The sequence below is a fragment of the Zophobas morio genome, unplaced genomic scaffold, assembly GCF_036711695.1.
Source record: "Zophobas morio isolate AGI-343-1 ecotype UQ-CSIRO unplaced genomic scaffold, CSIRO_AGI_Zmor_V1 ptg000022l, whole genome shotgun sequence".
Lineage (NCBI taxonomy): Eukaryota > Metazoa > Arthropoda > Insecta > Coleoptera > Tenebrionidae > Zophobas > Zophobas morio.
The window spans coordinates 1,807,515-1,833,545 of record NW_026972127.1 but is presented as its reverse complement, the minus strand read 5'-3'; the positions used below and the strand labels follow the sequence as shown (position 1 = coordinate 1,833,545).

Sequence of the window (26,031 nt, the reverse complement as noted above, 5' to 3'; positions counted from 1 at the left end):
AATTGATGTATTTTCACGAAACTGAAATGTGATTGCCGCACTAGAATATTTTATACCAATTTTTCTTTTTATGTATAATATGGAAAATAAAAAAAAATATTGTATTATCTGTTTCTAGAAATCTAGTTTGTAATCGTTAACTATAATTATAATGAAGTTATAAAGCAATAAAAACATAATTACTCGGCTAATTAATTGTGTGATATTTATTCAATGCAGTGTAGAATTATAAGATTAAATAAGGCTTTGTAATATCAGAGTTCATTCCTGCAAAAGTAATCAAACATATTAAAGGATTTCTGAGTTATCTGGTGTCATCAGCTCAGTTAAAGACCAAAGAATGCCACTTATTTAATCAACAAAAATATTTTATTTTGGACTAGGAGTCTCTATAGAAATAATCATTTAACCACCTCAGGTTTTAACCTCGTAACGTGATAACACATCTTAATTTAACACTAAACCTGATTAATAACACTGATTAAAAGTAATAAACTTTAATATATGACCACAATAGTAGTATTTATAATCGAGTGACAGCAATAGATTACAGTTTTTAACACATGTAAATTTACTATTGTTTATATGAATGAAAAAATGAAAAATACGAAACTATAAGAAATAATAATTAAGAAAATCTAATTAAAAAAAAAAAATAGCACAACATAAAAATCCAAGCCGATAAAATGCTATTCAATTAACTACACTCAAATATTAAATCGCAGTTTTATCTTAAGATAACGACTTAATTCCTGTAATTTCGTTCCAATTGTTGCCATCAGGAGTGTCAACAACAAGACAATATCTCTAAACATAGTTGCTTCACATTCAAATTTAAAACTGACTTAACTAGTCATCGTTTTCTACTCTGATCTACTCCACTTGGTGCTAAACTAATCTGACAATGGTAGTTAATAGTTTATGGTCGATGATATTTCTTTATCTCAAGGCCAAGCGCAATCTTTGACAGACACAAAGACCCCTTTACTATTAACTTGTCATTAAACGTGACTTTTACACCGACACGACCGCCGCTTAAAAAATCTGACACTACTTCACAAAAAAAAAATCAATAAAACCAATTATCGCTCTAAATAGCAAACAATTATCGCGTCTGGTTGCAAAAACGCAACTTCATCGTCAATAATCTCGAAAATCTCCACTTACATGAGATAAATTAAGAGCTTCGCATATCTTCTCCACACAAGGCAGAAAATAATGATCGCAGATAATAGCCAGTAGAGTGAAACAGTAAATCCCGATGAAGAACACCAAAATAATGGCGCCCTTCTCCACCTCCTGCTCGGTGAGAAAATTCGGGAAGTCTTCCGACGAACTGCCACATTCTATGGAACCGTTGTGGGGCCTGGCCAAAATTATGTACCGCCTGTACCTCCTGAGATTGTCCTCCAAACTCTTCGCTTGGCCCGCAAGCGAAGCGCCGATAGCGGACTCCTTATCTGGAAGAAATATGGGTCATTCATTTTTGCACATCAACCTGTCAAGTTTTTTCTTACGCTAATCGGGCTCTATTAGCGTTATCTGGCGATTGTGGCTGATAAGGCGGATGAGGGGGTTTGGCGGAGGAGCGGTTAAATGCGGTGAGGGTCTTAGATGGACTGCTGCTTTGTGCAAGAACTGTAATATTGTGTCGGGGAGAGAATCAATAAAGTAATGACAAATCCATCCCTCTTGCTCACATTTATTATTTATAATTTAAGCGGATATTATTCTTTCACTAGTTGGGGTAATGTTTTGCTGCGATCTATATTCGTCGGGCGGTTATTTCTGTATTGTTTTATGAGGGTTTGTTATTATTTCTTTAAAAGTCCATTTATAAGCGTCAAAAGCGGGGCTAAAAATAATTTTATTTGTTTGCGCCCCCAGACATTTTTTTTTAAAAGGACGTCATTGGCTTTTTTAAAAGAAAATTGAGGTTCTGTTATTATTATGGTATATTTTTAAATTTTAATTTTTAATTAAGTTGTTAAAATTTATCAAACTGTGCATTCTCAGTAAGTTTATTTTATTTTTTTTTAATTTCAGTGAATGGCTAAAAAGTAGGTCGCACGCTTCCGTCCGACGTCTATCTGTCCTTGTTTATCCCGTCCTAAACTTGATGATGTCCCGGAGAAAGATTTTAGTAATATTAAGAATTGAAAATCTTTTTTTTTATTTTAAAAAACTGTTGGATTTAAATGGGTGATTCTGGAAAAATAGCAGGACTTATGGAGGTCGAAATCTACCAGAAAATGTCTTACTTAAGTTTGAAAGGTGGCCGAAAAATTCCGAAATTTTCATAAGGGAAAAATTTTGATTTTAGAAAAGTCGCCAAAAAATTCACAAAAAATTCTGAAATGTAGATTTCGACGTGTTGATTCTAGAAATGTAGGGTTTTGTGGTCCTGGGGCAAGATTTTGGAAATATTCGGTTTGAAACTCAGTTTTTTAAAAAAACCGTGCAACATGTATTTTATGGGCATTCTAGAAAAATGGTATCTGTTTTCGAAGAAATGAAGCGAAAAATTACTTCTGGATATCGTAAGTTACAATAAATTGTCTTTGGACAAATTTCGAATATGGTTGAAAAATTAGAAAATTTTCTTAAAAATTTTTATTTCAAAAAAGTTGCCTAAAAATTAATAAAAAATCCTTGAATACAGATTTCGACGTGTTAATTACAAAAATGTAGCTTACTTTGGAGCAAGTTTTTATAAATACTAGAATTGAAAATCTTTTTTTTGATTCCAAAAAACTGTCGGATTTTAATGGGTCATTCTGAAAAAATTGCAGGACTTTTGGAAGAAATGGGGACGAAAGTAACTTCTGGAGGTCGAAATCTGCATGAAAATGTCTTTAATTAAGTTTCAAATGTGGCAGAAAAATTCTGAAATTTTCATAACGGAAAAATTTTGGTTTTTAACGAGTTGCTAAAAAATTCAGAAAAAAATCTGAATTGTAGATTTCGACGTGCTGATTCTAGAAATCTAACGTTTTTGTAGTCCCGTGGCAAGATTTTGAAAATATTCGGTATGAAATTTATTTTTTATAATTCATGCGTTTCTGGAAACATGATTAGAATTTTTAAAAAAGCGAAGCTGAAAGTAACTTCAAGAAGTCGATATCTACATAAAATATCATTTCACTAGATAAGATTCGAAGTTGGCCGAAAATTTGCAGACAATTTTCAGTGTTGAAAAATTTTGCCTTTGAAAAAGTTGCCAATAAATTCACAAACAATTCTGGAATACAGATTTCCATGTGCTCATTTCAGAAATATAGAGTTTGTTGTACTCCCGGAGCAACGTGTTGGAAATATTCGGTTAAATTCACTTTTTGAAAAAATTCAAAAAAATTGTCATTATTATGTATTTCTACGGGCGATTCTGGAAAAATAATAACTCTTTTCGAAGAAATGGAGCCGAAATTTACTTGTGGATGTTGAAATTTACAAGAAAATATCCTTCGATAAGTTTCAAAGGTGGTTGAAAAATTCCGAAATTTTCATAAGGGAAAAATTTTGGTTTTAAAAACGTTTCCAAAAAATTCACAAAAATTTTGGAATGTAGATTTCGACGTGCTGATTCTAGAAATGTAGGGTTTTTCTGGTCCCAGGGCAAAATATTGGAAATATTCGGTTTGAAATTCAGTTTTTGAAAGAGTCCAAAAAAAACCTGAAAAAATGGTATGTTTTCGAAGAAATGAAGCCGAAAGTTACTTCTGGATATCGTAATTTACAAGAAAACGTCTTTCGTTAGGTTCAAAAGGTGGCTGAAAGATTTCGAAATTTTTATAAGGGAAAAATTTTGTTTAAAAAAGTTTTCAAAAAATTCACAAAAAATTCTGGAAAATAAATTTTGATGCGTGATTCCAGAAATGCAGAGTTTTTATGGTCCCAGGACAAAATTTAGAAATATTCGGTTTGAAATTCAATTTTTGAAAAAGTCCAAAAAAACTGGCAAAATGGTATCTGTTTTCGGAGAAATGAAGCCGAAAGTTACTTCTGGATATCATAGTTTACAATAAATTTCGAAGGTGGTTGAAATATTAAGTGATTTTCCATAAAGGAAGTTATTAAAGAATTTTGATTATAAAAAGTTGCCAAAAAATTCGCAAAAAATTTTCTAGAATGTAGATTTGGACGTGCTGTTTCCAAAAATATAAAGTGTTTAGGGCTCCGAATCAAACTTTTAAAAATAACGATTTGAAAATCTATTTTTTAAAAAATCCAAAATACTATCATAGTTCAACGGGCGAGTTTGGAAAAATGGTATAGGTTATCGAAGAAATGGTGACGAAAGTAACTTCTGGATCTCGAAATCTACATGAACATGTCTTTCGTTAGGTTTCGAAAATATTTGAAAAATTTTGAAATTTTCCAAAATGAGACTTATTGAAGAATTTTGGTTTCAAAAAATTGCCAAAACATTCACGAAAAAATCTGAAATACAAATGTCGACATTTAATTCCAAAAATCTAGTGGTTGTGATTCCGGAGGAAAATTTTACAAACCTTCTGTTTGAAAATCGATTAAAAAAAAAATAAAAATTCTGAAATATTCCAAAAGGAAATGTAATGAAAAATTTTTGGTTTAAATATAGTCAAAAAATCTACAAAAAAAAATGGCAAAATAGATTTCGATATGCTGATTCCAGAAATATAGAATGTTTGTGACCCCAGGGCAAGTTTTTAGAAATATTCAACTTGAAAGTCAATTTGTTAAAAAAATGCAAAAAATCCTACATTTCAGCGGCCGATTCTAGAAAAATGGTAGTAATTTTCGACTAAATGAGGCCTACAATAAATTCTGGAGGTCGAAATCTACAAGAAAATGTCGTTTAATTAGGTAGGATTCAAAAGAGGTCAAAAATTTTCAGGTTTGAAAAATTTTGGTTTTGCAAAAATTGCCAACAAATTCACAAAACATTTTGGCATACAGATCTCGACGTGCTGATTCCGAAAATATAGTTTGTTTGTGCGCCCTGAGCAAACTTTTAAAAATAGTCAATTTGTAAACTTTTTTTTTTTAATCCAAAATACTGCCATATTTCAAAGGGCGATTTTGGAAAAATGGTAGGAATTATCGAAGAAAGGGTGATGAAAGTAACTTCTGGATGTCGAGATCTACAAGAAAATGTCTTTCGTGGGGTTTCAAAGGTGGTCGAAAAATTCCGAAATTTTCCAAAAAGAGGTAATGCAAAATTTTGGTTTAAAAAAAGTTTTGCCAAAATTAATGAAAACTTCTTGAATACAGATTTCGACGTGCTAATTACAAAAATGTAGCTTATTTATGGTTCCGGAGCAAGTTTTTAGAAATATTACAATTGAAAATCTTTTTTTTTATTCCAAAAAACTGTCGGATTTTAATAGGCGATTCTGGAAAAATGACAGAACTTACGGAAGAAATGAGGACGAAAGTAACTTCTGGAGGTCTAAATTTCACATGAAAATGTATTTAGTTAAGTTTCAAAGGTGGCCGAAAAATTCCAAAATTTTCATAAGGAAAAAATTTTGGTTTTAAAAAAGTTGCTTAAAAATCCACAAAAAATTCTAAAATGTAGATTTCGACGTGCTGATTTTAGAAATGTAGGGTTTTTCTGTTCCCGTAGCAAGGTTTTGGAAATATTTGGTTTGAACTTCATTTTTTGAAAAAAAATCAAAAAACTGTCGTATTCGTGTGTGTGCGATTCAGGAAAAATGGTAAGAATTATCAAAAAAGTGAAGTTGAAAGTAACCTCTAGAAGTCAAAATCTACATAAAAATATCATTTCACTAGATAAAATTCGCAGGTGGTCGAAAATTGGCAGACAATTTTGAATTTTGAAAAATTTTGCTTTTGAAACAGTTTCCAACAAATTCACAAACAATTCTGGAATATATATTTCCATGTGCTGATTCCAGAAAATTAGAGCTTTTTATACTCCCGGAGCAAGGTGTTGGAAATATTCAGTTAAATTCACTTTATGAAAAAATCCAAAAAAATTTTCATATGTATTTCAACGGGCGATTCTGGAAAAATTCTTTTCGAAGAAATGGAGCCGAAAGCTGCTTCAGGATGTCGAAATTTACAAGAAAATGTCTTTCGTTAGTTTTCAAAAGTGGCTGAAAAATTCCGAAATTTTCATAAGGGAAAAATTTTGGTTTTAAAAAAGTTTCCAAAAAATTCACAAAAAAAATCTCCACTTGCTGATTCCAGAAATATAGAGTTTTTGTGGTCCCAGGCAAAATTTTGGAAATCTTCGGTTTGAAATTCAACTTTTGAAAAAATCCAAAAAACTTCCGTATTTTAATGGACAAGGCTGGAAAAATGGTAGAAGTTATCGAAAAATGAAGACGAGAGTAACTTCTGAAGGTTTAGTTTATAAGAAATTGTCTGTAATTAAATTCCAAAGGTCGTCAAAACATTACGAAATTTTCGTAATGAAAAATTTTGGTTTTTTAAAAGTTGCCCAAAAATCCAGAAAAAACTGGGGATATTGATTGCAACGGGGTGATTCCAAAAATATAGTCTGTTTGTGTTTATTTCCGAAATTCCGAAATTTTCCTAAGGAGAAAGTCGAAAAATTTCAAAAAAGTTGCCAAAAAATTCCCAAAAATTCTGAAATGAATATTCCGATGTGCTAATTCCAAAAATGAAGCCTGTTTTTAGAAATATTAGGTTTAAAATAATTTTTTGAAAAAATCCAAAGAACTGCCATATCTCAATGTGCGATTCTGGAAAATTGATTAGAATTATCAAAAAAGTGAAGCTGAAAATAACTGCTATAATAGAAGTCGAAATCTACAAAAATATAGCATTTCATTAGATAAAATTCGAAAATTGGCAGAAAATTTTCAATTTTGAAAAATTTTGCTTCAGAAAAAGTTGCGAAAAAATATTACAAAAAATTCTCGAATCTGGATTTCGACATGTTAATTCCAAAATGTAGCAATGTAGCCTGTTTATAGTAACGGAGCAAGTTTTTAAAAATATTTTGTTTAAAATCATTTTTTGGAAAAAAAAATTGTCATATCTCAATGCGCGATTGTGGAAAAATGGTTAGAATGATCAAAATAACTTCTAGAAGTTGAAATCCACATAAGATTCGAAGGTGGTCAAAAATTGGCAAAAAATTTTCGGTTTTGAAAAATTTTTGTTTACAAAAATTTACCAACAAATTCAAAAACAATCTGGAAAATAGATTTCCACGTACTGGTTCCAGATATAGAGTTTTTTTGTGGTCTGGAAATATTCGGTTAAATTCACTTTATGAAAAAATCTAAAAAAAAAAATTTTGATTACAAAAAATTCACAAAAAAATCTGAAATACAGATTTCGATGTACTAATTCCAATAACTTGTGGCTCCGGGACAAATTTTTAAAAATATTATAATGCAAGAAAATGTCTTTAGTTATGTTTCGAAAGTGATCGAAAAATTCCGAAATTTTCATAAGGGAATAATTTTGGTTTTCAAAAAATTGCCAAAATATTTCCAAAAAATTCTGTAATGCAGATTTCAACGTGCTGATTCCAGAAATATAGGGTTTTTGTGATCCCGGGTCAATTCTGGAAAAATAATAGCTGTTTAATCTAAAAATCACTTGAAAATCGATGTTGAATTCTACAAGGAATTCTCTCTGGATAAGTATAGAATGTGGTTGAAAAATTAAGAAATTTTCTTAAAGTTTTGATTTGAAAAAAATTTTCAAAAATTCTGGAATATAGATTTCGACGTGCTCATTCCAAAGATGCAGCTTTTTTTAAGGTCCCAGAGCACTTTTTTAGAAATATTTGGTTTAAAATAAATTTTTGGAAATAAACCAAAAACTGTCAAATTCAGGCTGAAACTAACTTCTAAAAGTCGAAATCTACAAAAAAATATAGGTTTTTCATTAGAAAAGATTCGAGGGTGGTCGAAAATTGGCAGAAAATTTTCAACTTCACAATAATTTCTGCTATGTAGATTTCGACGTGCTGATTTCAAAAATATAGTTTGTAGTTCCGTATCAAAATTTTAAAAATATCGTATTTGAAATTCAATTTAAAAAAATTACAAAATACTGTCATATTCAATGGGCGGTTTTGAAAAAAAATATGAGTTATGGAAGAAATGGTGATCGAAGTAATTAGACGTAGAAATCTACAAGAAAACGTCTTTAGCTAGGTTTCGAAGGTTGTCGAGAAAATCTGAAATTTTCTAAAAAGGGGGTTATGAAAAATTTTTATTTTAAAAATTTGTCGAAAAATTCGCAAAAGTCCTGGAATGTAGATTTCGACGTGCTGATTCTAAAAATACAGAGTGTTTATGATCCCTCAGCAAGATTTTAGAAATATTCGATTTGAAAATCAATTTTTGAGGAAAAAATTGAAAAATGGTAGGAATTGTCAAAAAAATGAGGCCGAAAATAACTTCTAGAACTCTAAATTTACGAGAAAATGTCTTTAGTTTAGTTTCGACGTTGGTCGAAGAATTCCAAAATTTCCCAAAAAGGGAGTTATTGAAAAATTATGATTTTAAAAAGTTGTCGAAAAATTCACAATAGGTAGATTTTGACTTTCTGGTTTCAAAAATATAGCGTATTTGACTGAACTTTATAATTTCAAAATTGGCATTACTTATTGCTATAATTTTCAAAGTTGGTAAAACTTTTCAAGATCTGTAATATTATCGTAATTTCATGATTGTATTTTTAGTTGTACTTTCTCTTTTTCATGAGTAACAGAATATGAAAAAATAGGTCTCCCATTTCTACGTGTCTATACTCTATCTGTTGTCTGTCGTCTACGACGATATTTATTGTACTTTGATGACGTCACGTCAAAATTTTACGTGGTAAACACTACGTAAATTTGATTAAATAATGAACTCTTGTACTTGTGGTTTATGAATTCGCCTTGACAACAAGATCTTCAAAATTTTCAAAAATGTGTTTATTTTAGAATATTGTTGATACAATCTTCTCTCATTATATTCTGTCCTAAAGCACAAAGCAACCTGTCATTGACACTTGAGGATATAAGCCGAAAAGTCTAAATTAAATTTAAAATAAATCTGCGAATTTACCTATCATTTATTACACAAATAAATAATTAAAAAAGCAAATAATAAAATATTCCGCTAACTTAAAAACCAACAAAAGCCAGACTCAGATAACAACAAACAAACATCCGTTAACAGACCTTGTCAAATCTCCCAGTCCCATTGTTTCTCCCTTAAAAACACTCCTTTCGCACAAATCCACAACAATAATACCTTATCAAACATCCGCGTTTGCACAACACGATTACAAAACATTTTTACTAACTTGGCAAAATCTACTCACCAATACCGAAAACTAAATCCCGCCGCACCACCACGACGAAAACACAAACAACCAGCAGGATGAAAACGGAGATTAACGACTTCATTGCACCAAAATTTTCACTACCACCACACTCCGAGTACTGTCAGCTTCCACTACAACGATCAACGATTCTCTTAATGCGTCTACTTGATTTGATGTAAAAGATCATTTTTCTGACGATAACCTGGAACAATTGCTTAATAAACACACTCGAAAAATAAACAACAACAATTTTCCGAGAACTTTTCTGGCTTACGCGTGCTTGGAGGTGGAAAATTAGAGGTTGTAGCTACCCGACAAAAAGTTGGCATTTTGCGGAAAGAAAAGTGTTAGTCATATTTTTATCTAGTAATTATGAAGCGGCCTTTACGTACGTCATTAGATATTCAAATATGCCAACTATTTATAATAATAGACAGTTATATTAAGTGCAAGAAAATTTAACAAGGTATCTAATGATTATGCACGCATTTGCGAAATGTGGATAAATACAGTTTTCGTGGATTTTTACCGTAATAATGTATGCGGTATTTAAAAAAAAATTGTTTCGATCAAAGTGCATGTGTTGCAGAAATTTCGAAAACGATAAAAGCGAAGTTGCTAAAATATGTTTTATTCATGAGCCATATCGTGGAAAAGGTAGTTAGTATTTTACGAAGAAACATTAGCATCTCGTTACATAAAAGTTGCTTTGAATATACAGGCTGTCCCACAGCAGAAGCGACAAAAACGATAAAACTTTTATCCGCAAAATGAATAAACACTTGACCGCTTAATTACTAAGCACACACTTTGTATTTTCCCGACACAATTTTGTAATCAGTAACCTTCGAAACATAAATTGCAAACAAATTACAAAAACAGTTTTCTTGTTGATCGATCCAATTACCAGCAGACAATACTTATTAAAATATAAAAACAATTCTCTAATACAGGTCAGTGCTATTCGTTAAAATGTTTGTAGAGCCTAAGGACATTGTTATCTTCGATAAAATAATAACAGTGGATTTTTCTTTTCTCGATACATTTCCATTATTCAAATGAACAATAGGCGCTTCCTCGAAATCTTCCAAATTCTGCTCGTCTAATTAATTTAGCGCTAGAAAGCTAACGAATAAGCTAAACACGGTGGGTAATAAAGTTAGCGAACCGAGACCAGAAAAATCATTTCCGAACTTTTGGACAAGATTTATTAACTAATTCGATAAAATAGCCGCAGCGCTAACTCAAACAACGAAACTCCGCTTTTTTTTGGCTTAAATAGACGAAATTATAACTAACCATGCGAAGAAAATGTACATTTTAGTTGCCACTCCACTTCAAAAAAAGTCCACACTATCACACTTCGAACAATTACTTTACTAACAGGAGAGATTATTGTTGCGATTTGATATTTTCAAGTGATAATTGTAAATCTCCCACTCTTTTTAAGATAAGGTACATAGGTACAACGGTGCTTAATAATGGGGAATTTTTGTTGTGGCAGCTCTGCGAAGCTGCCGCCATTTAACTATTCAATCTTGATAACTGCGAATTTTGAGAAAATTTTCAAAAACTTTTTTACAACTTGAATGGAATTTTTAGTCTAACTATAAACAGTTTGCGTAAGAATGAATTGATCGTATTTGAGTGTGGGGGGATTTACAAGTAATTATCTTATTGTGTTTAGTTTATCGAAGTGTTTCTGTAATTTACGAAGAAAGAAATACATAACGCATAACGATTATGTGCGATTGTTGTGGGTACAAATTATATAAAACATGTATATATTTTTTTTAGAGTGAGTTATTTATGTAGATGTTATGGGTTACGTTTTACTAGTGTGCGGTGATTGTGGTTTTACTTTATATTTTTTAAAAGGGTTTTTAATTTTATATTGTCATCACCAGTGTTTCATTCAATTAATTGTTTTTATTGTTCTTTGTAACCTTAGTGAATGAAGAAGCGGATTTGAAATGCAAAATAACCAGTAATTAACATAAGAATCTAATTGGAATGTATATTTTAACACGTGCGTTACCATAATAAAACATGGACTAAAAGGAAAAACAAACTCAACTTCCATAGTTTTGACCATACATTTTCATAACTTTTTAGTATGTTTTTAAACAAAACTATTTATTATGTGAATGATGTCGGTATATTTAAAATAACTGTCTCCTGTACAATATATTAAAAAAGAATAACTTTGAAAGTGCTATAAACTATCACAGTGAAAAACAACTAACACATAAATTATGTAAATTAAAAAATAAATGACTAACATATTGCAAGTAAAAAAAAACAATAAATACTTATATATCACAGATAAACTTTGTCTTTGGAGGGATATATTTTTTAAAATTGCTATTTGTTAATGCAAACATGCTGTATATGTCTATAAATCCTCGTTCAGAAGCTTCTCGCACATTATTACTCGAATTAAGATCATATACAGGATGTCCCAACATTTTCTGTACACTACTCAGAATAATAGATGTGGATGTAGTTGCACACAAAACTTACATTTAACTTCATGGAGCCTGAGATTTTTTAAATTCGTTTAACGATAAGACACCACATTCTTTAAAATTCTTTGAAAAGTCAAACATCAGGATTTTTTTTTTTTTCATAAACAGAACGCTGGGAATTCTTTTCTTCAAATTTTTAAACAATCAAACACAAGGATCTACCGAGATTCTTTAGCATTTTTTAAAAATCAAACACAAAAAACCAGCGAGATTCTTTAAAATTGTCTTTAAACTCAAACATCAGAAGCTCCGGGATTCTTTATATGCTTATGAAAAAAAAACAAAAGTGATCCTCGAGATTATTCAAAATTTTCTAAAAAATCAAACATCAGAGGCCCTTACGATCTTTTAAATCCTTTTAACTCTCAAACACAAGGAATCCGTAAGATTCTTAAAAAGTGTTTTAAAAGTCAAAGATCAGGGGCTCTGAGGATTTTATTTTTTAATTAAACGTCAGGAGTCCCGGATATTTTTTAAAACTCTTTTTAAACACAAGGGGTCCCCCAGATTCTTTAAAATTCTTTCAAAATTCAAACATCAGGGACCCTGAGTTTCTTCAAATTCTTTTAAAAATACAAAGAGTCTCCAAGATCTTTTTTTTCATAAACAGAACGCTGGAATCCTTTTCTTTAAATTTTTAAACAATTAAAAACACAAGGAACTCCTGATTTTCTTTAAAATTGTTTTGAAAGTCAAACATCAGAGGCCTTGAGATTCTTTAAATTATTTTGAAAAACAAACACGAAGAGTACCCAAGATTTTTTTTAACAGAATGTCCTTCGAAATTCTTTAAATTGTTTTAACAATCCAACACAAGGAACCTCCGAGATTCTTTAAAATTGTTTTAAAGATCAAACATCAGGGACCCCGAGATTCTTTAAATTTCTCTAAAAAATCAATTATCAGAGGCCCCTGACAGCTTTTAAATGCATTTAACTCTCAAACACAAGGAATCCCTGAGATTCTTAAAAGTATTTTAAAAATCAATTATCAAGGGCTGTGAGAATTCTTTACTTTTTTAATCAAACGTCAGGGATCCCGGAGTCTCTTTAAATTCTTTTAGCAATCAAACAAGAAACCCCGACATTTTTTGAAACTCTTCTAAAAATCAAACATCAAGGGGTTTGAGATTCTTTAAATTGTTTTACAATCCAACACAAGGGACCTTCAAGATTCTTTAAAACTGCTTTAAATATCAAACATCAGGGGCCAGAGATTGTTTAAAATTTACTATAAATTCAAACATCAGAGGCCGCTGAGATCTTTTAAATCCTTTTAACTCAATCAAATATCTGAGGATTCTTTAATTTTCTTTTGTTTTATCGAACGTCAGCGGTCCATGAGAGTCTTTAAATTCTTTCAAAAACAAACACAAGAAACACGCGGCATTTTTTATAACTCTTTTAAAAAACAAAGTGTCCCCCAGATTCTTTAACATTTTTTTAAAAGTCAAACATCAGGGGTCCTGCGATTCGTAAATTCTTTTAAAAAATAAACACAATGGGCCCTTAAAATTCTTTTTTTTTCATAAACAGATCACCGGGAATCCTATCTTTTAAATTTTTAAACAATCAAACACAAGGGACCCCCGAGTATCTTTAAATTTGTTTTGAACCTCAAACATCAGAAGCCCTGGGATTCTTTAAATTTTTTAAACAACCAAACACAAGATTGTTTAAAATTGTTTTAACCTCCAACATTAGAAGCCCTGAGATTCTTGATATGTTTATAAAAATTACACGAAAGAAATCCTCCAGATTCTTTAAAAAATTTTAAATCTCAAACATCAGACTTTGAGATCTTTTAAATTATTTTAAGAAACAAACACGAAGGGTCCCTAAGTATCTTTTTCTTTCAAAAACAGAACGTTGGGGATATTTGAGATTCTTTAAAATTATTGTTTTAATAATCAAACACCAGGGGTCCCGTGATTCTTTAAAATTCTTTAAAAAATCAAACATCAGAGGTTCCTGAGATTCTTTAAATTCTTTCAAAAACAAACGTCGAGGGCCCCGTATGCATTAAATTCTTTTAAGAATCAAACACAAGGAGGCCTTGAGATTCTTTAAAACACTTTTCAAAGTCAAACATCAGGGAGATCAAGATTCTTATAAGTCAAACATCACAGGAGCATTGAGATTCTTTATAATTTTTAAACAATCAAACACAAGATTTTTTAATAATGTTTTAACCTCCAACATCAGAAGCCCTGAGATTCTTCATATGTTTATAAAAATTAGACGAAAGGGATCCTCCAGATTCTTTAAAAATTTTTAAATCTCAAACACCAGAAACTTTGAGATCTTTTAAATTATTTTAGGAAACAAACACGAAGAGTTCCTAAGGTTCTTTTTCTTTCAAAAACAACACGTTGGGGATCCTTGAGATTCTTTAAAATTATTGTTTTAATAATCAAACACCAGGGGTCCCGTGATTCTTTAAAATTCGTTAAAAAATCAAACATTAGAGGTTCCTGAGATTCTTTAAATTCTTTCAAAAACAAACGTCGAGGGCCACGTATGCTTTGAATTCAAACACAAGGAGCCCTCGAGATTCTTTAAAACTCTTTTCAAAGTCAACCGTCAGGGAGCTCAAGGTTCTTATAAGTCAAACATCACAGAAGCCCTGAGATTCTTTAAATTTTTTAAACAACCAAACACAAGATTTTTTAATAATGTTTTAACCTCCAACATCAGAAGCCCTGAGATTCTTCATATGTTTATAAAAATTAGACGAAAGGAATCCTCCAGATTCTTTAAAAAAATTTTAAACTCAAACATCAGAGACTTTGAGATCTTTTAAATTATTTTAAGAAACAAACACGAAGGGTCCTTAAGATTCTTTTTCTTTCAAAAACAACACGTTGGGGATATTTGAGATTCTTTAAAATTATTGTTTTAATAATCAAACACCAAGGGTCCCGTGTTTATTTAAAATTCTTTAAAAAATCAAACATCAGAGGTTCCTGAGATTCTTTAAATTCTTTCAAAAACAAACGTCGAGGGCCCCGTATGCATTAAATTCTTTTAACAAAACACAAGGAACCCTCGAGATTCTTTAAAACTCTTTTCAAAGTCAAACATCAGGGAGCTCAAAGTTCTCATAAGTCAAACATCACAGGAACATTGAGATCCTTTAAATTTTTTAAACAATCAAACACAAGATTTTTTAATAATGTTTTAACCTCCAACAGCAGAAGCCCTGAGATTCTTCATATGTTTATAAAAATTAGACGAAAGGGATCCTCCAGATTCTTTAAAAAATTTTAAATCTCAAACATCAGAGACTTTGAGATCTTTTAAATTATTTTAAGAAACAAACACGAAGGGTCCTTAAGATTCTTTTTCTTTCAAAAACAACACGTTGGGGATATTTGAGATTCTTTAAAATTATTGTTTTAATAATCAAACACCAAGGGTCCCGTGTTTATTTAAAATTCTTTAAAAAATCAAACATCAGAGGTTCCTGAGATTCTTTAAATTCTTTCAAAAACAAACGTCGAGGGCCCCGTATGCATTAAATTCTTTTAACAAAACACAAGGAACCCTCGAGATTCTTTAAAACTCTTTTCAAAGTCAAACATCAGGGAGCTCAAAGTTCTTATAAGTCAAACATCACAGGAGCATGAGATTCTTTAAATTTTTTAAACAATCAAACACAAGATTTTTTAATAATGTTTTAACCTCCAACATCAGAAGCCCTGACATTCTTCATATGTTTATAAAAATTAGACGAAAGGGATCCTCCAGATTCTTTAAAAAATTTTAAATCTCAAACATCAGAGACTCTAAGATCTTTTAAATTATTTTAAGAAACAAACACGAATGGTTCCTAAGATTATTTTTCTTTCAAAAACAGAACGTTGGGGATATTTGAGATTCTTTAAAATTATTGTTTTAATAATCAAACACCAGGGGTCCCGTGTTTCTTTAAAATTCTCTTAAAAGTCAAATGTCGGATGTTCCGGATTTTTTAAATACTTTTAACAATCAAACACGAGCAGCCCTCGAGATTCTATAATATATTCGTTTTTTTTAACAGAACGGGAAGATCCCTGAAATTATTTAAATTTTTTAAACAATCAAACACAAGGAAGCCCCAAGATTCTTCAAAATTGTTTTAAAAATCAAACATCTCTGATATTCTTAAAAAAAAAAACAAGAAGGAAAGGACGCTAAAACGTATTTATTTTCGAAAACAGGACGCTGGGGACCCCTGAGATTCTTTAAATTTTTTTGCAAATCAAACATCAGGGTCCCTGAAATTTTCTAAATTCTTTCAAAAACAAACACCAGGGATGTCTAGGATTCTTGAAATTCTTTTTTAACAAGCAAACATGATAAATTTCGAGATTTTTAAAAATTATTTTAAAAATCAAACATCAGAAGCTCTGAGGATTTTTTAAATTCTTTTAAAGATGAAACACACGAGATTCTTAAAAAATATTTCAAAAACAACTCCGAGGTCTCCTGACCTGACCTGACCTGACCTGATGTTCTATATCCTTTTCTGTCTTTTGTCCAAACAAAAAATACTCAAAAATAAATTAAGCAAAAATTAAATTATTAAAATTTGAAGAAACAAAAAACTAAACATCGAAAAATTGAAGAAAGGGAAAATCGAAAAAACAACTGAAAAATCGAACATTTGAAAAATCTAAAAATTGAAGAAATGAAGAATTACTAAATCCAAAATTAAAAAATACAAAATTTTGGAACTGAATTCTAAATAAATTGAAAATTTGGAAAAGATTACAAAATTAAAATAGAAAATTCGAAAAATTGCAAATTGAACAATCCAAAAAAAAAATCAAAAATTTCCAAAGTAGAATAAATAAAAAATTCAAAAATTCAAAAATTTGAAAATTCCAAAATTTTAACTTCAAAACTCGAGACATTGAAGCAACAAGAAACTGAAAGATCGAAAAATTGAAAAATCAAGAAAACGAAAGTTGAAAAATCGAATATTTGAAAAATCTGAAAATTGCAAAAATGAAAAATTACAAAATCGAAATATATAGTTCAAAAAATACAAAATTTTGGGAGTGACATCTACAAAAAATGTAGATCTAAAAATTGAAAATCCAAAAAATTGAAAAGTCTAAAATATGAAGAAACGAATAAAAAATAAAAAGATTGAAAATTCTCGATATTCGAATAACCGAAAAATAAACAATTTGAAAAATCGAAAATTCGATGAATGAAATAACAGAAAAAAGAAATCGGAAAAGGAAAATCGAAAACCTAAAAATTCAAGAATGGAAATATCGAAAAAAGAAATATAGAAAGTCGACTTTAATTAAAATTAAAAAAACTTGAATATCGAAAACTCCAAATTTGGGAAATTGAAAATTTGAAAAATCTAAAAGCCGCAAAGTTGAAAAATCGAATAACTGCGAAATTGAAACATCGAAATATTGAAAAACTGAAACACCGAGATATCGAGAACTCGAAAAATAAAAAAAAATGAAAAGTAAAAAAACGAAAATCCGAAACACGGAAGAATGGAATTGAGAAATCGAAAAGTAAAAAAATTGAAAATTTGAATATCGAAAGATCGAAAAGTAAAAAAAAATCAAAATCTGAAGCTGAAGAGCGGATAAATTGAAAAAACCGCTAATCAAAAATTCCAAAACTCAAAAATTTTGAAAATTCAGAAATTGAACAGGAATGAAACCAAGTGAAAATTCGATAAATCAAAAATTGCAAAACATGAAAAACGATAAATCGAAAATCTAAAAAACGAAGAATCGAAATGTAGAAAAAGACATATTGAAAGTCGAAAAATCAAAATTAAAAAACAATCAAATATCGAAAAATCTTATCAAATAGTAGCCCCGCCCACCCACCTTATATTTTTTGGAAGCTATGTGATTTGTCAATTTGCTGTAAAATTATATATCTACATCGAACTTCCTTCACCTTTAAAGCACAACTAATCTTAAAAGAGAATTTTTAATATTTTTAGATGTATCGTATAGTTAAACCTTTATTTTTTTTTACACAAATTCAATTATACTGTTGCTATTTTCCACGCTTTAAAGTAACTTGTATACGTATCCTTAAAAAAAAAGGTAAATTTTGACCTCAAGCATAAAATGACGCCATAAATTTCCTGAAGAGAATGAACAGATAAATTTAGTCAGAACTTGACGAGAATCCTAAAATTATGCAAAATTAATTTTCTCAGCAACAGACAAACCGACGGAAACGTAAAATCGAACGAATTTTCGACTTTGTAACTTTCAAAGGATACACTTTCATTGCTGAGAGCAATTCCGGTTATAAATCTAAATGAATGCTATCAGACTGTAACAAAACATTGTTTCAATCGTCGACAGAACCTCCATTAATCTTTCGCCATTAAAATATACTAATACAAACTTGCAACAGAGCAGAGTTTCTGCGAATTTTTACATTTTAATACGCGAAAGGTTTGATGTATTTGAAATAACAAATAATTCACGATATACATATTTTGCAATTACAAAAAATTATGAGTAACGTTAAAATAAATTATCTTTTGCTTTTTTTGATAACAAAATATGTAGAAAGTAGTATTTATAGCATTTTTTAAAACTTTGTAAAATATCTAATAAATAACATATAGAATGCAAGCTTTATTATCGGGTTGTTCTTTATCAACACAGCATTTTAATTTCTTTTTTATGCCAAAATACTCACTAAAGCATGTACAAGACAATAAATAACACAGGTACAACAAATAATAACCTGATAATTATTTCTTGCCACAGAAAGCGCTTTGAAATCTGTAGTTTTTACATTATTATATTTTAACCAGTCAAACAACCGTGAAAATACGCAAATGGGGCCATTAACGCAAATAATAATTGTCTCTAGAATGCACAATAGCTTTAAAAAAAAACAATAAATTGCTCTACCGCATTAATAACAATTTCATTGTTAGAGATACCGGTGAAACAAAGGCGACATTTTATTTTTTCGACGAGGGGCTAAAACTGCCATTTTTGCAACCTAAATCCTTAAAGTGGAAGTACGATTTTCGCTTTTGTTCGTAATTCGAGAGTTACATGACAGCGTAACACAAACGTGTTATTTGAGAGGAGCGCTTTCTAATGGTAAGAAGGCTCTCACAGAGGGATAAAAGAAAACACGGTTTTTGCGAATTTCCCCAGAAAATTATTAATTTATAATGAGACGGACGTTTTTGCGCAAATTGACGCTATTGTTTGGCGAGTACTCACAGAGAAATATTAATAAGAAATTCTTTGAAATTTTGGCGTAAATTTAATATTGATTAATAAAAATTGTTAGGGACTTTCATTTCTAACATTTCGTTAATTATTGAAGTGTTGTAAATATTTCCCGTTCGCATTTAAAATTTAAATCTCTTGTACGGGCACAATTGAAGAAGGTTTAATTACTTCTATCGAGTATTCGTTTTTGTGTCTGTAAGTGAAAATTTCTACCTCACATTTGCTGTGAATTCAACAGCCTCGAGCCATTTAAATTTTTATTAAAAGAACTAATCACAGCTCTCTGATTCTTTAAATAGACGCGCTGTAAATAATTTATTAGGTGAATCTATTTTTTCTTTTGTCGCGCTATTCCGGGAACGGAAACACGTCAACTTTTACCACAGTTGTTACGAAATATTTATCAGAAAATTCGATTAGTGTAAAGTTATTAAGTTTACCTGTAGTAGGCGCTCTCGGCCGAAGAACTTCCCCAGGTGCCTTAAAAACGTGAAAAGTTATCAAATTTTACACTCACTGCTAAACGTGAATATTTTTATAGTGTTTTGACGTAGACGTAACCAGCATTTAAAGGCTAATTTCCTTATCACGGAGACGTCGGGTGTGAGTCATTTACGGTACGGTAAAGCAAAGTTATTTTAAAGTATTTATTATACAAATTCACTTAGATAACAACCAAATTAAAAAGCAAATATTTTTGTATTTTATTTGTTTTCGATCAAAATTCACCGGACTTTTCCGGTATTTTTAAAGACTGGAAATAAGACTACTTACGTGGCTTACCCGGAAAAGTTTCTGCACGAAATGTTGTTAGGCTGTTCATATTTCGCTGCTATTAGTCACTTTAAGTGCATATATTTCACTTGTACTTGTCATTAACTACCTGTGCGCCAACTGGAAAACAAAAAATTATGACGAGTTGTTGTAAACAGTGTTGTTAAAGTGAATACTCTTCATGCATAATACAGTAATAAGGAAGGATATAAAAATGACATTTTCCGCTGAGTTCTAAATTAAGTAAGGTAACGCTTTCCTTTCAGACTTATCTAAAATAATTTAGAATGTTTACTAAGGTAATTAACCTAAATGTGTAATTGTTGTCACATAGTGTGCAAAACTAAATCGGGATCTACAAAAACCACCTCTATCGACAATTTTAAAATACTGTCCGAAAAAAGCTCGAAATTCTCGTAAGTATGGAAAAATTGAGCTTCTGAAAAAGTTGAGTAAAAATCCACGAAACATTCCGGAGAAAAATTTTTGGAAATATTCGGTTTGAAAGTCAATTTTTTTCCGAAATTCTAGAAATTGTCATATTTCGTTGAGCAATTCTGGAAAATATTGACTTTTCAAAGAAATGAGGCCGAAACTTAGTTCTGGAGATCGAAATCTACAAAAAAATTTCTTAGATAAATAATTTTCAAGAGTGGTTGAAAAAGGGTGTAAATTTTCATTTTGAAATATTCAACTTTCGAAAAAATCCATAAAAAAATCTGGGAAATTAATTTATACGTCCTGATGCATAAAATATAGCCTCTTTGAGTTTCCCGAGCAACATTTTAGAAATATTCGATTGAAAGTCAATTTTGTTTCTAATCCTAAAAACTGTCACCTTTCATTGGACGATTCTAAATAATGGTAGAAATTTTTGAAGAAATTAGGCTGAAACTGACTCCTAGAGATCAAAGTCTTCAAAAATTTGTGCCTGGGTAATTTTTGAAGTTGGTCAAGAAAACGTAGAAATTTTTACTCCGAAAAAGTAAAAATTGAGGTTTTGAAAAAATCAACAAAAAAATCAGGGATATAAATCTTGCCGTGCTAATTCGAAAAATTAGTTACAAATAAATTTAATTACATATGGCATTTTTCGAACGTGGTCGAAAATAGGTAGAAATTTTCATATTGAAAAAATTTACTTTTGGAAAAAATTGCTAAAAATTCTTTTCAAAATTAGGCCGAAACCTCTGGAGGTTGAAGTCTACAAAAAGTCTTCTTAGATAATTTTCGAAGGTGGTTGAATAAAGGTCGCAAATTTCATTTTGAAAAACTGAAATATCAAAAAAATTGTTAAAAATCCATAACAAAATCTGGGAAAATAATTTCCACGTCCTGATGCGTAAAATATAGCCTCTTTGTGTTCCCCGACCAAGATTTTGGAAATATTCTATCTGAAGGTCAATTTTGTTTTTAATCCCAAAAGCTGCCAAATTTCGTTGGATGATTCTGGGAAAATGGTAGAAATTTTCGAAGAAATTAGGCCGGAATTAACTTCCGGAAGACGAACTTTTCAAAAATATGTGCCTGGGTAATTTTTGAAGTTGGTCGAGAAAACGTCGAAATTTTTATTCCTAAAAAGTAAAAAATTGGGGTTTTGAATAAGTTGTGAAAAAATCAACAAAAAAATCAGGGATATAAATCTTGCCGTGCTAATTCGAAAATTAGTTCTAGAGATTGACATCTGCAAATAACTTTAATTACATATGACATTTTTCGAACGTTGTCGAAAATAGGTAGAAATTTTCATACGGAAAAAATTTACTTTTAGAAAAAATTGCTAAAAATTCCATTCAAAATTAGGGAAAATAGATCTCGATGTACTAATACGAAAAATATAGCGTGATTATATTTCTCCAGCAAGATTTTGCAAATACTCCATTTGAAAGTCAATTTTTTCTCAAAAATTCTAGAATTTGCTATGTTCCATTGAGCAATCCTGAAAAAGTAGTGGGAGTTTCCAAAAAAACGAGGCCGAAACCTACCTCTGGAGGTTGAAATCTACAAAAAGTCTTTTCGAAGGGGGTTGAATAAAAGTCGAAATTTTCAATTTGAAAAACTGAAATATCAAAAAAATTGTTAAAAATCCATAACAAAATCTGGGAAATTAATTTCCACGTCCTGATGTGTAAAATATAGCCTCTTTGTGTTCTCCGACCAAGATTTTGGAAATATTCTATTTGAAGGTCAATTTTGTTTTTATTCCCAAAAGCTGCCAAATTTCGTTGGATGATTTGGGAAAATGGTAGAAATTTTCCAAGAAATTAGGCCGGAATTAGCTTCCGGAAGACGAACTTTTCAAAAATATGTGCCTGGGTAATTTTTGAAGTTGGTCGAGAAAACGTCGAAATTTTTATTCCTAAAAAGTAAAAAATTGAGGTTTTGAATAAGTTGTGAAAAAATCAACAAAAAAATCAGGGATATAAATCTTTCCGTGCTAATTCGAAAAATTAGTTGTAGAGGTTGACATATGCAAATAACTTTAATTACATATGGCATTTTTCGAACATGGTCGAAAATAGGTAGAAATTTTCATATGGAAAAAATTTACTTTTAGAAAAAATTGCTAAAAATTCAGTTCAAAATTAGGGAAAATAGATCTCGATGTACTAATACGAAAAATATAGCGTGATTATATTTCTCCAGCAAGATTTTGCAAATACTCCATTTGAAAGTCAATTTTTTCTCAAAAATTTTAGAATTTGTCATAATTCATTGAGCAATCCTGAAAAAATAGTGGGAGTTTTCAAAGTAATGAGGCCGAAACCTACCTCTGGAGGTTGAAATCTACAAAAAGTCTTCTTAGATAATTTTCGAAGGTGGTTGAATAAAGGTCGCAAATTTCAATTTGAAAAACTGAAATATCAAAAAAACTGTTAAAAATCGATAACAAACTCTGGGAAATTAATTTCCACGTCCTGATGTATAAAATATAGCCTCTTTGTGTTCTCCGACCAAGATTTTGGAAATATTCTATTTGAAGGTCAATTTTGTTTTTAATCCCAAAAGCTGTCAAATTTCGTTGGATGATTTGGGAAAATGGTAGAAATTTTCGAAGAAATTAGGCCGGAATTAACTTCCGGAAGACGAACTTTTCAAAAATATGTGCCTGGGTAATTTTTGAAGTTGGTCGAGAAAACGTCGAAACTTTTATTCGTAGTAAAAAACTGAGCTTTTGAAAAAGTTAGCAAAAAATCAACAAAATATAAATTTCGACGTGCTAATTCGAAAAGTTAATTATAGATGTCGACATCTACAAATAAATCTTATTATATAAGGTAATTTTTGAACGTAGTCGAAAATAGGTAGAAATTTTCATATCGAAAAACTTACTTTTGAAAAAATTGCTAAAAATTCCGTATAAAACTCTGAAAAATAAATCTCAACGTACTGATACGAAAAATGTAGCGTGTTTATGTTTCCCCAGCACGATTTTGGAAATATTCTGTTTGAAAGTCAATTGTTTTTATAAACCTAAAAACTGCCAAATTTCGTTGAACGATTCTTGAAAAATGATAGGAGTTTACGAAGAAATTAATCTTCTGGAGGTCGACATTTTCAAAAAGATCTGCAAGATCCGCTTAGGTAATTTTTAAAGTTAACCAAGAAAACATCAAAAATTTTATATTCGTATTAAAAAATTAAGCTCTTGAAAAACTCGTGAAAAAATCATCAAAAACGTGATAATTCGAAAAATATTAGGCCGAAATTTATTTCTGGAGGTCGAAATCTGGAAGAACATCTTATCAGATAATATTCGAAACTGGTCGAAAATAGGCTGAAATTTTCATACTGAAAAATGTAATTTTTGAAATAATTGCCCAAAAAATCCATAAAAAATTCTGAGAAATAGTTCGTGAACTAGATTTTGAAAATATTCAACTTGAAATATTTTTTTTTAAAACCAAAAATCTCCCAAATTTTGTTGGACGATTCTGGAAAAAGTTTTCGATGAAATCAGGTCGCAACTGACTACTGGAAGTTGAATTCTTCAAAATTATCTGCCCTTCAAAAATTAAGTTTTTTGAAAAATCAAAAAAAAATTTGTAATTTAGATCTCTATGCGCTAATTCGAAAAATTTAGTTCATTGTCCTGTAACTAAATTTTAAAATAATCGGTTTAATTTTTTTTTTAATTGCCATATTTCACCGAACGATTTTGGGAAAATAGTAGGAGTTTTCTTGTTAGATAACGATAGAATAAGCGTAGAAATTTTAATATTGAAAAATTGAATTTTTGAAAAAGTCGCCTAAAAAGCCGCATGAAAACTTTAAAATTTTCATTAATAAATTTTCAATCATATTTAAAACATTAGCTTTTAAAAATTTTAGGAAAAAATCAAAAAAATCTGGGATACAGATATTGATGTGTTAAATATAGCGTATTCAACATCTGGGAGCAAATTTTTAGAAATTCTTGGTTAAAAAGTCAATTTTTTTTTCGAAAATTCCTAAAATTGTATCTCACTGAGCCATTCTGGAAAAATAGGGGAAGTTTTTGAAGAAATTAGGCTAAATCTAACTTCTAGAAGTCGATATCTTCAAAAATATCTCCTTAAGTAATTTTTGAAGTTGGTCATATTTTAAACTTCTAAAAAACTCTTGAAAAAATTCTGGGGTATAGATCTCGACGTGCAAATTAAAAAAATATGACGCGGAAAGTTACTTCTGGAGATCGAAATCTTATAATGTGGTGGAAAATAAGAGGAAATTTTCATACCATGTTTTGGAAAAATTCTGTTTGAATTTTTTTTGTTATCCTGAAAGCTCGCAAATTTAATTGGACGATTCTGGAAAAATGGTAAGAATTTTCAAAGAAAATAGTTCGAAACTAACTTTTGGAGGCAGAAAACTTCAAAAACATTTCAGGATAATTTTTGAAGTTTTGAAAAGAGATCGTTGAAATTTTCATAAATAAATTTTCATTGGTACTGAAAATTAAGCTAAAAAGTTGTGAAAAAATCAACAAAAAATCCTAGAATATAGATCACGACGCGCTAATTCAAAAAAGCGTGCTCATCGTCCTAGAATTAAATTTTTGAAAATAATCGGTTTGAAATTTTTTTTGCAAAATTTCAAAAAGTGTCATATTTTTAACTGAGTAGTCCGTGAAAACTGCCGTGATTTCTCGAAGAAATAACACCGAAAGTTACTTCTGTTGTTGAAAATAAGTCAAAATTTTTATTTTGAAAATTGTAATTTTGAAAAATTGCCCAAGAATCCACAAAAAATTATGAGAAATAGTTCTAGACGTACGAATGCGTAAAATATTACGTCTTTATATTTCCCGAGCAAGATTTTGGAAATATTCTGTCCAAAAGTATTTTTTTTAAATCCTAAAAACTACCAAATTTAGTTGGACGATTCTGGAAAAGTGGTAGAAATTTTCGAAGAAATTAGGTCGAAACCAACTTCTGGAAATAGAAATTTCTAAAAACATTCGCCTGGATAATTTTTGAAGTCGTTCGAGAAAATGTCGAAATTTTCATAAATAAATTTTCAGTTGTAGTGAAAATTGAGCTTCTGAAAAAGTTGTGAAAAAATTGCCAATAAATTCTACAATATAGTTCTTGACGTGTTAATTCAAAAAATATAGCATGTTCAACATCCTGAAGCAAAATTTTTGGAAATAATCGGTTTGAAAGTTTTTGTTTTTTCAAAATTTCAAAAAATTCTCATATTTCAATGAGGAGTTCGGGAAAATGGTGAAAATTCTCTAAGAAATAATGCCTAAAGTTACTTCTGGAGGTCGAAATCTAAAAAAAAAATGTATTACATAATTTTCGAACGTTGTCAAAAATCAATCAAAATTTTCACACTGAAAATTTGAAGTTTTGAAAAAAATGTTCAAAAATACACAAAAAATTATGAGAAATAATTCTTGACGTACTGATGCGGCAAATTTGCGTCTTTATGTTTCCCGACCAAGATTTTGGAAATATTTAATTTGAAAGTCATTTTTTTATATCCTAAAAACTGCCAAATTTCGTTGAACGTTTCTGAAAAAATGGTAGAAGATTTCACAAAAACCACGCCGAACTTAACTTCTGGAAGTCAAAATTTTCAAAAATATCATTCTGATTAAGTAATTTTTGAAGTAAGAAAACGTCGAAATTATCATAAATAGTTTTTCATTCGTTGTGAAAAATTAAACTTTTGAAAACTTCTAAAAATATCAACAAAAAA

The 26,031-nt window shown here is 30.0% G+C and overlaps 1 protein-coding gene across 3 annotated transcripts in view; it reads right to left on the bottom strand.

Annotated features, from left to right (window-relative positions):
• Positions 1–19,868, bottom strand: part of LOC135133648 (sodium/potassium/calcium exchanger 3-like) — a 41,546-nt gene extending 21,678 nt beyond the window's left edge. Inside the window, exons 1-3 of one of the 3 annotated variants that reach the window (XM_064062106.1) lie at positions 19,846–19,868; positions 9,304–9,508; positions 1,168–1,460 (exon numbers count right to left, since the gene is read on the bottom strand). In XM_064062106.1, the coding sequence (XP_063918176.1) occupies positions 1,168–1,460; positions 9,304–9,388 (378 nt within the window). In that variant the 5' untranslated portion in view covers positions 9,389–9,508; positions 19,846–19,868. Of the gene's footprint in view, positions 1–1,167; positions 1,461–9,303; positions 9,509–9,580; positions 9,652–10,605; positions 10,696–19,845 lie in introns of those variants that run through there. The other 2 variants (XM_064062104.1, XM_064062105.1) reach the window with 2 other exon arrangements.
• Positions 19,869–26,031: the final 6,163 nt, after the last annotated feature.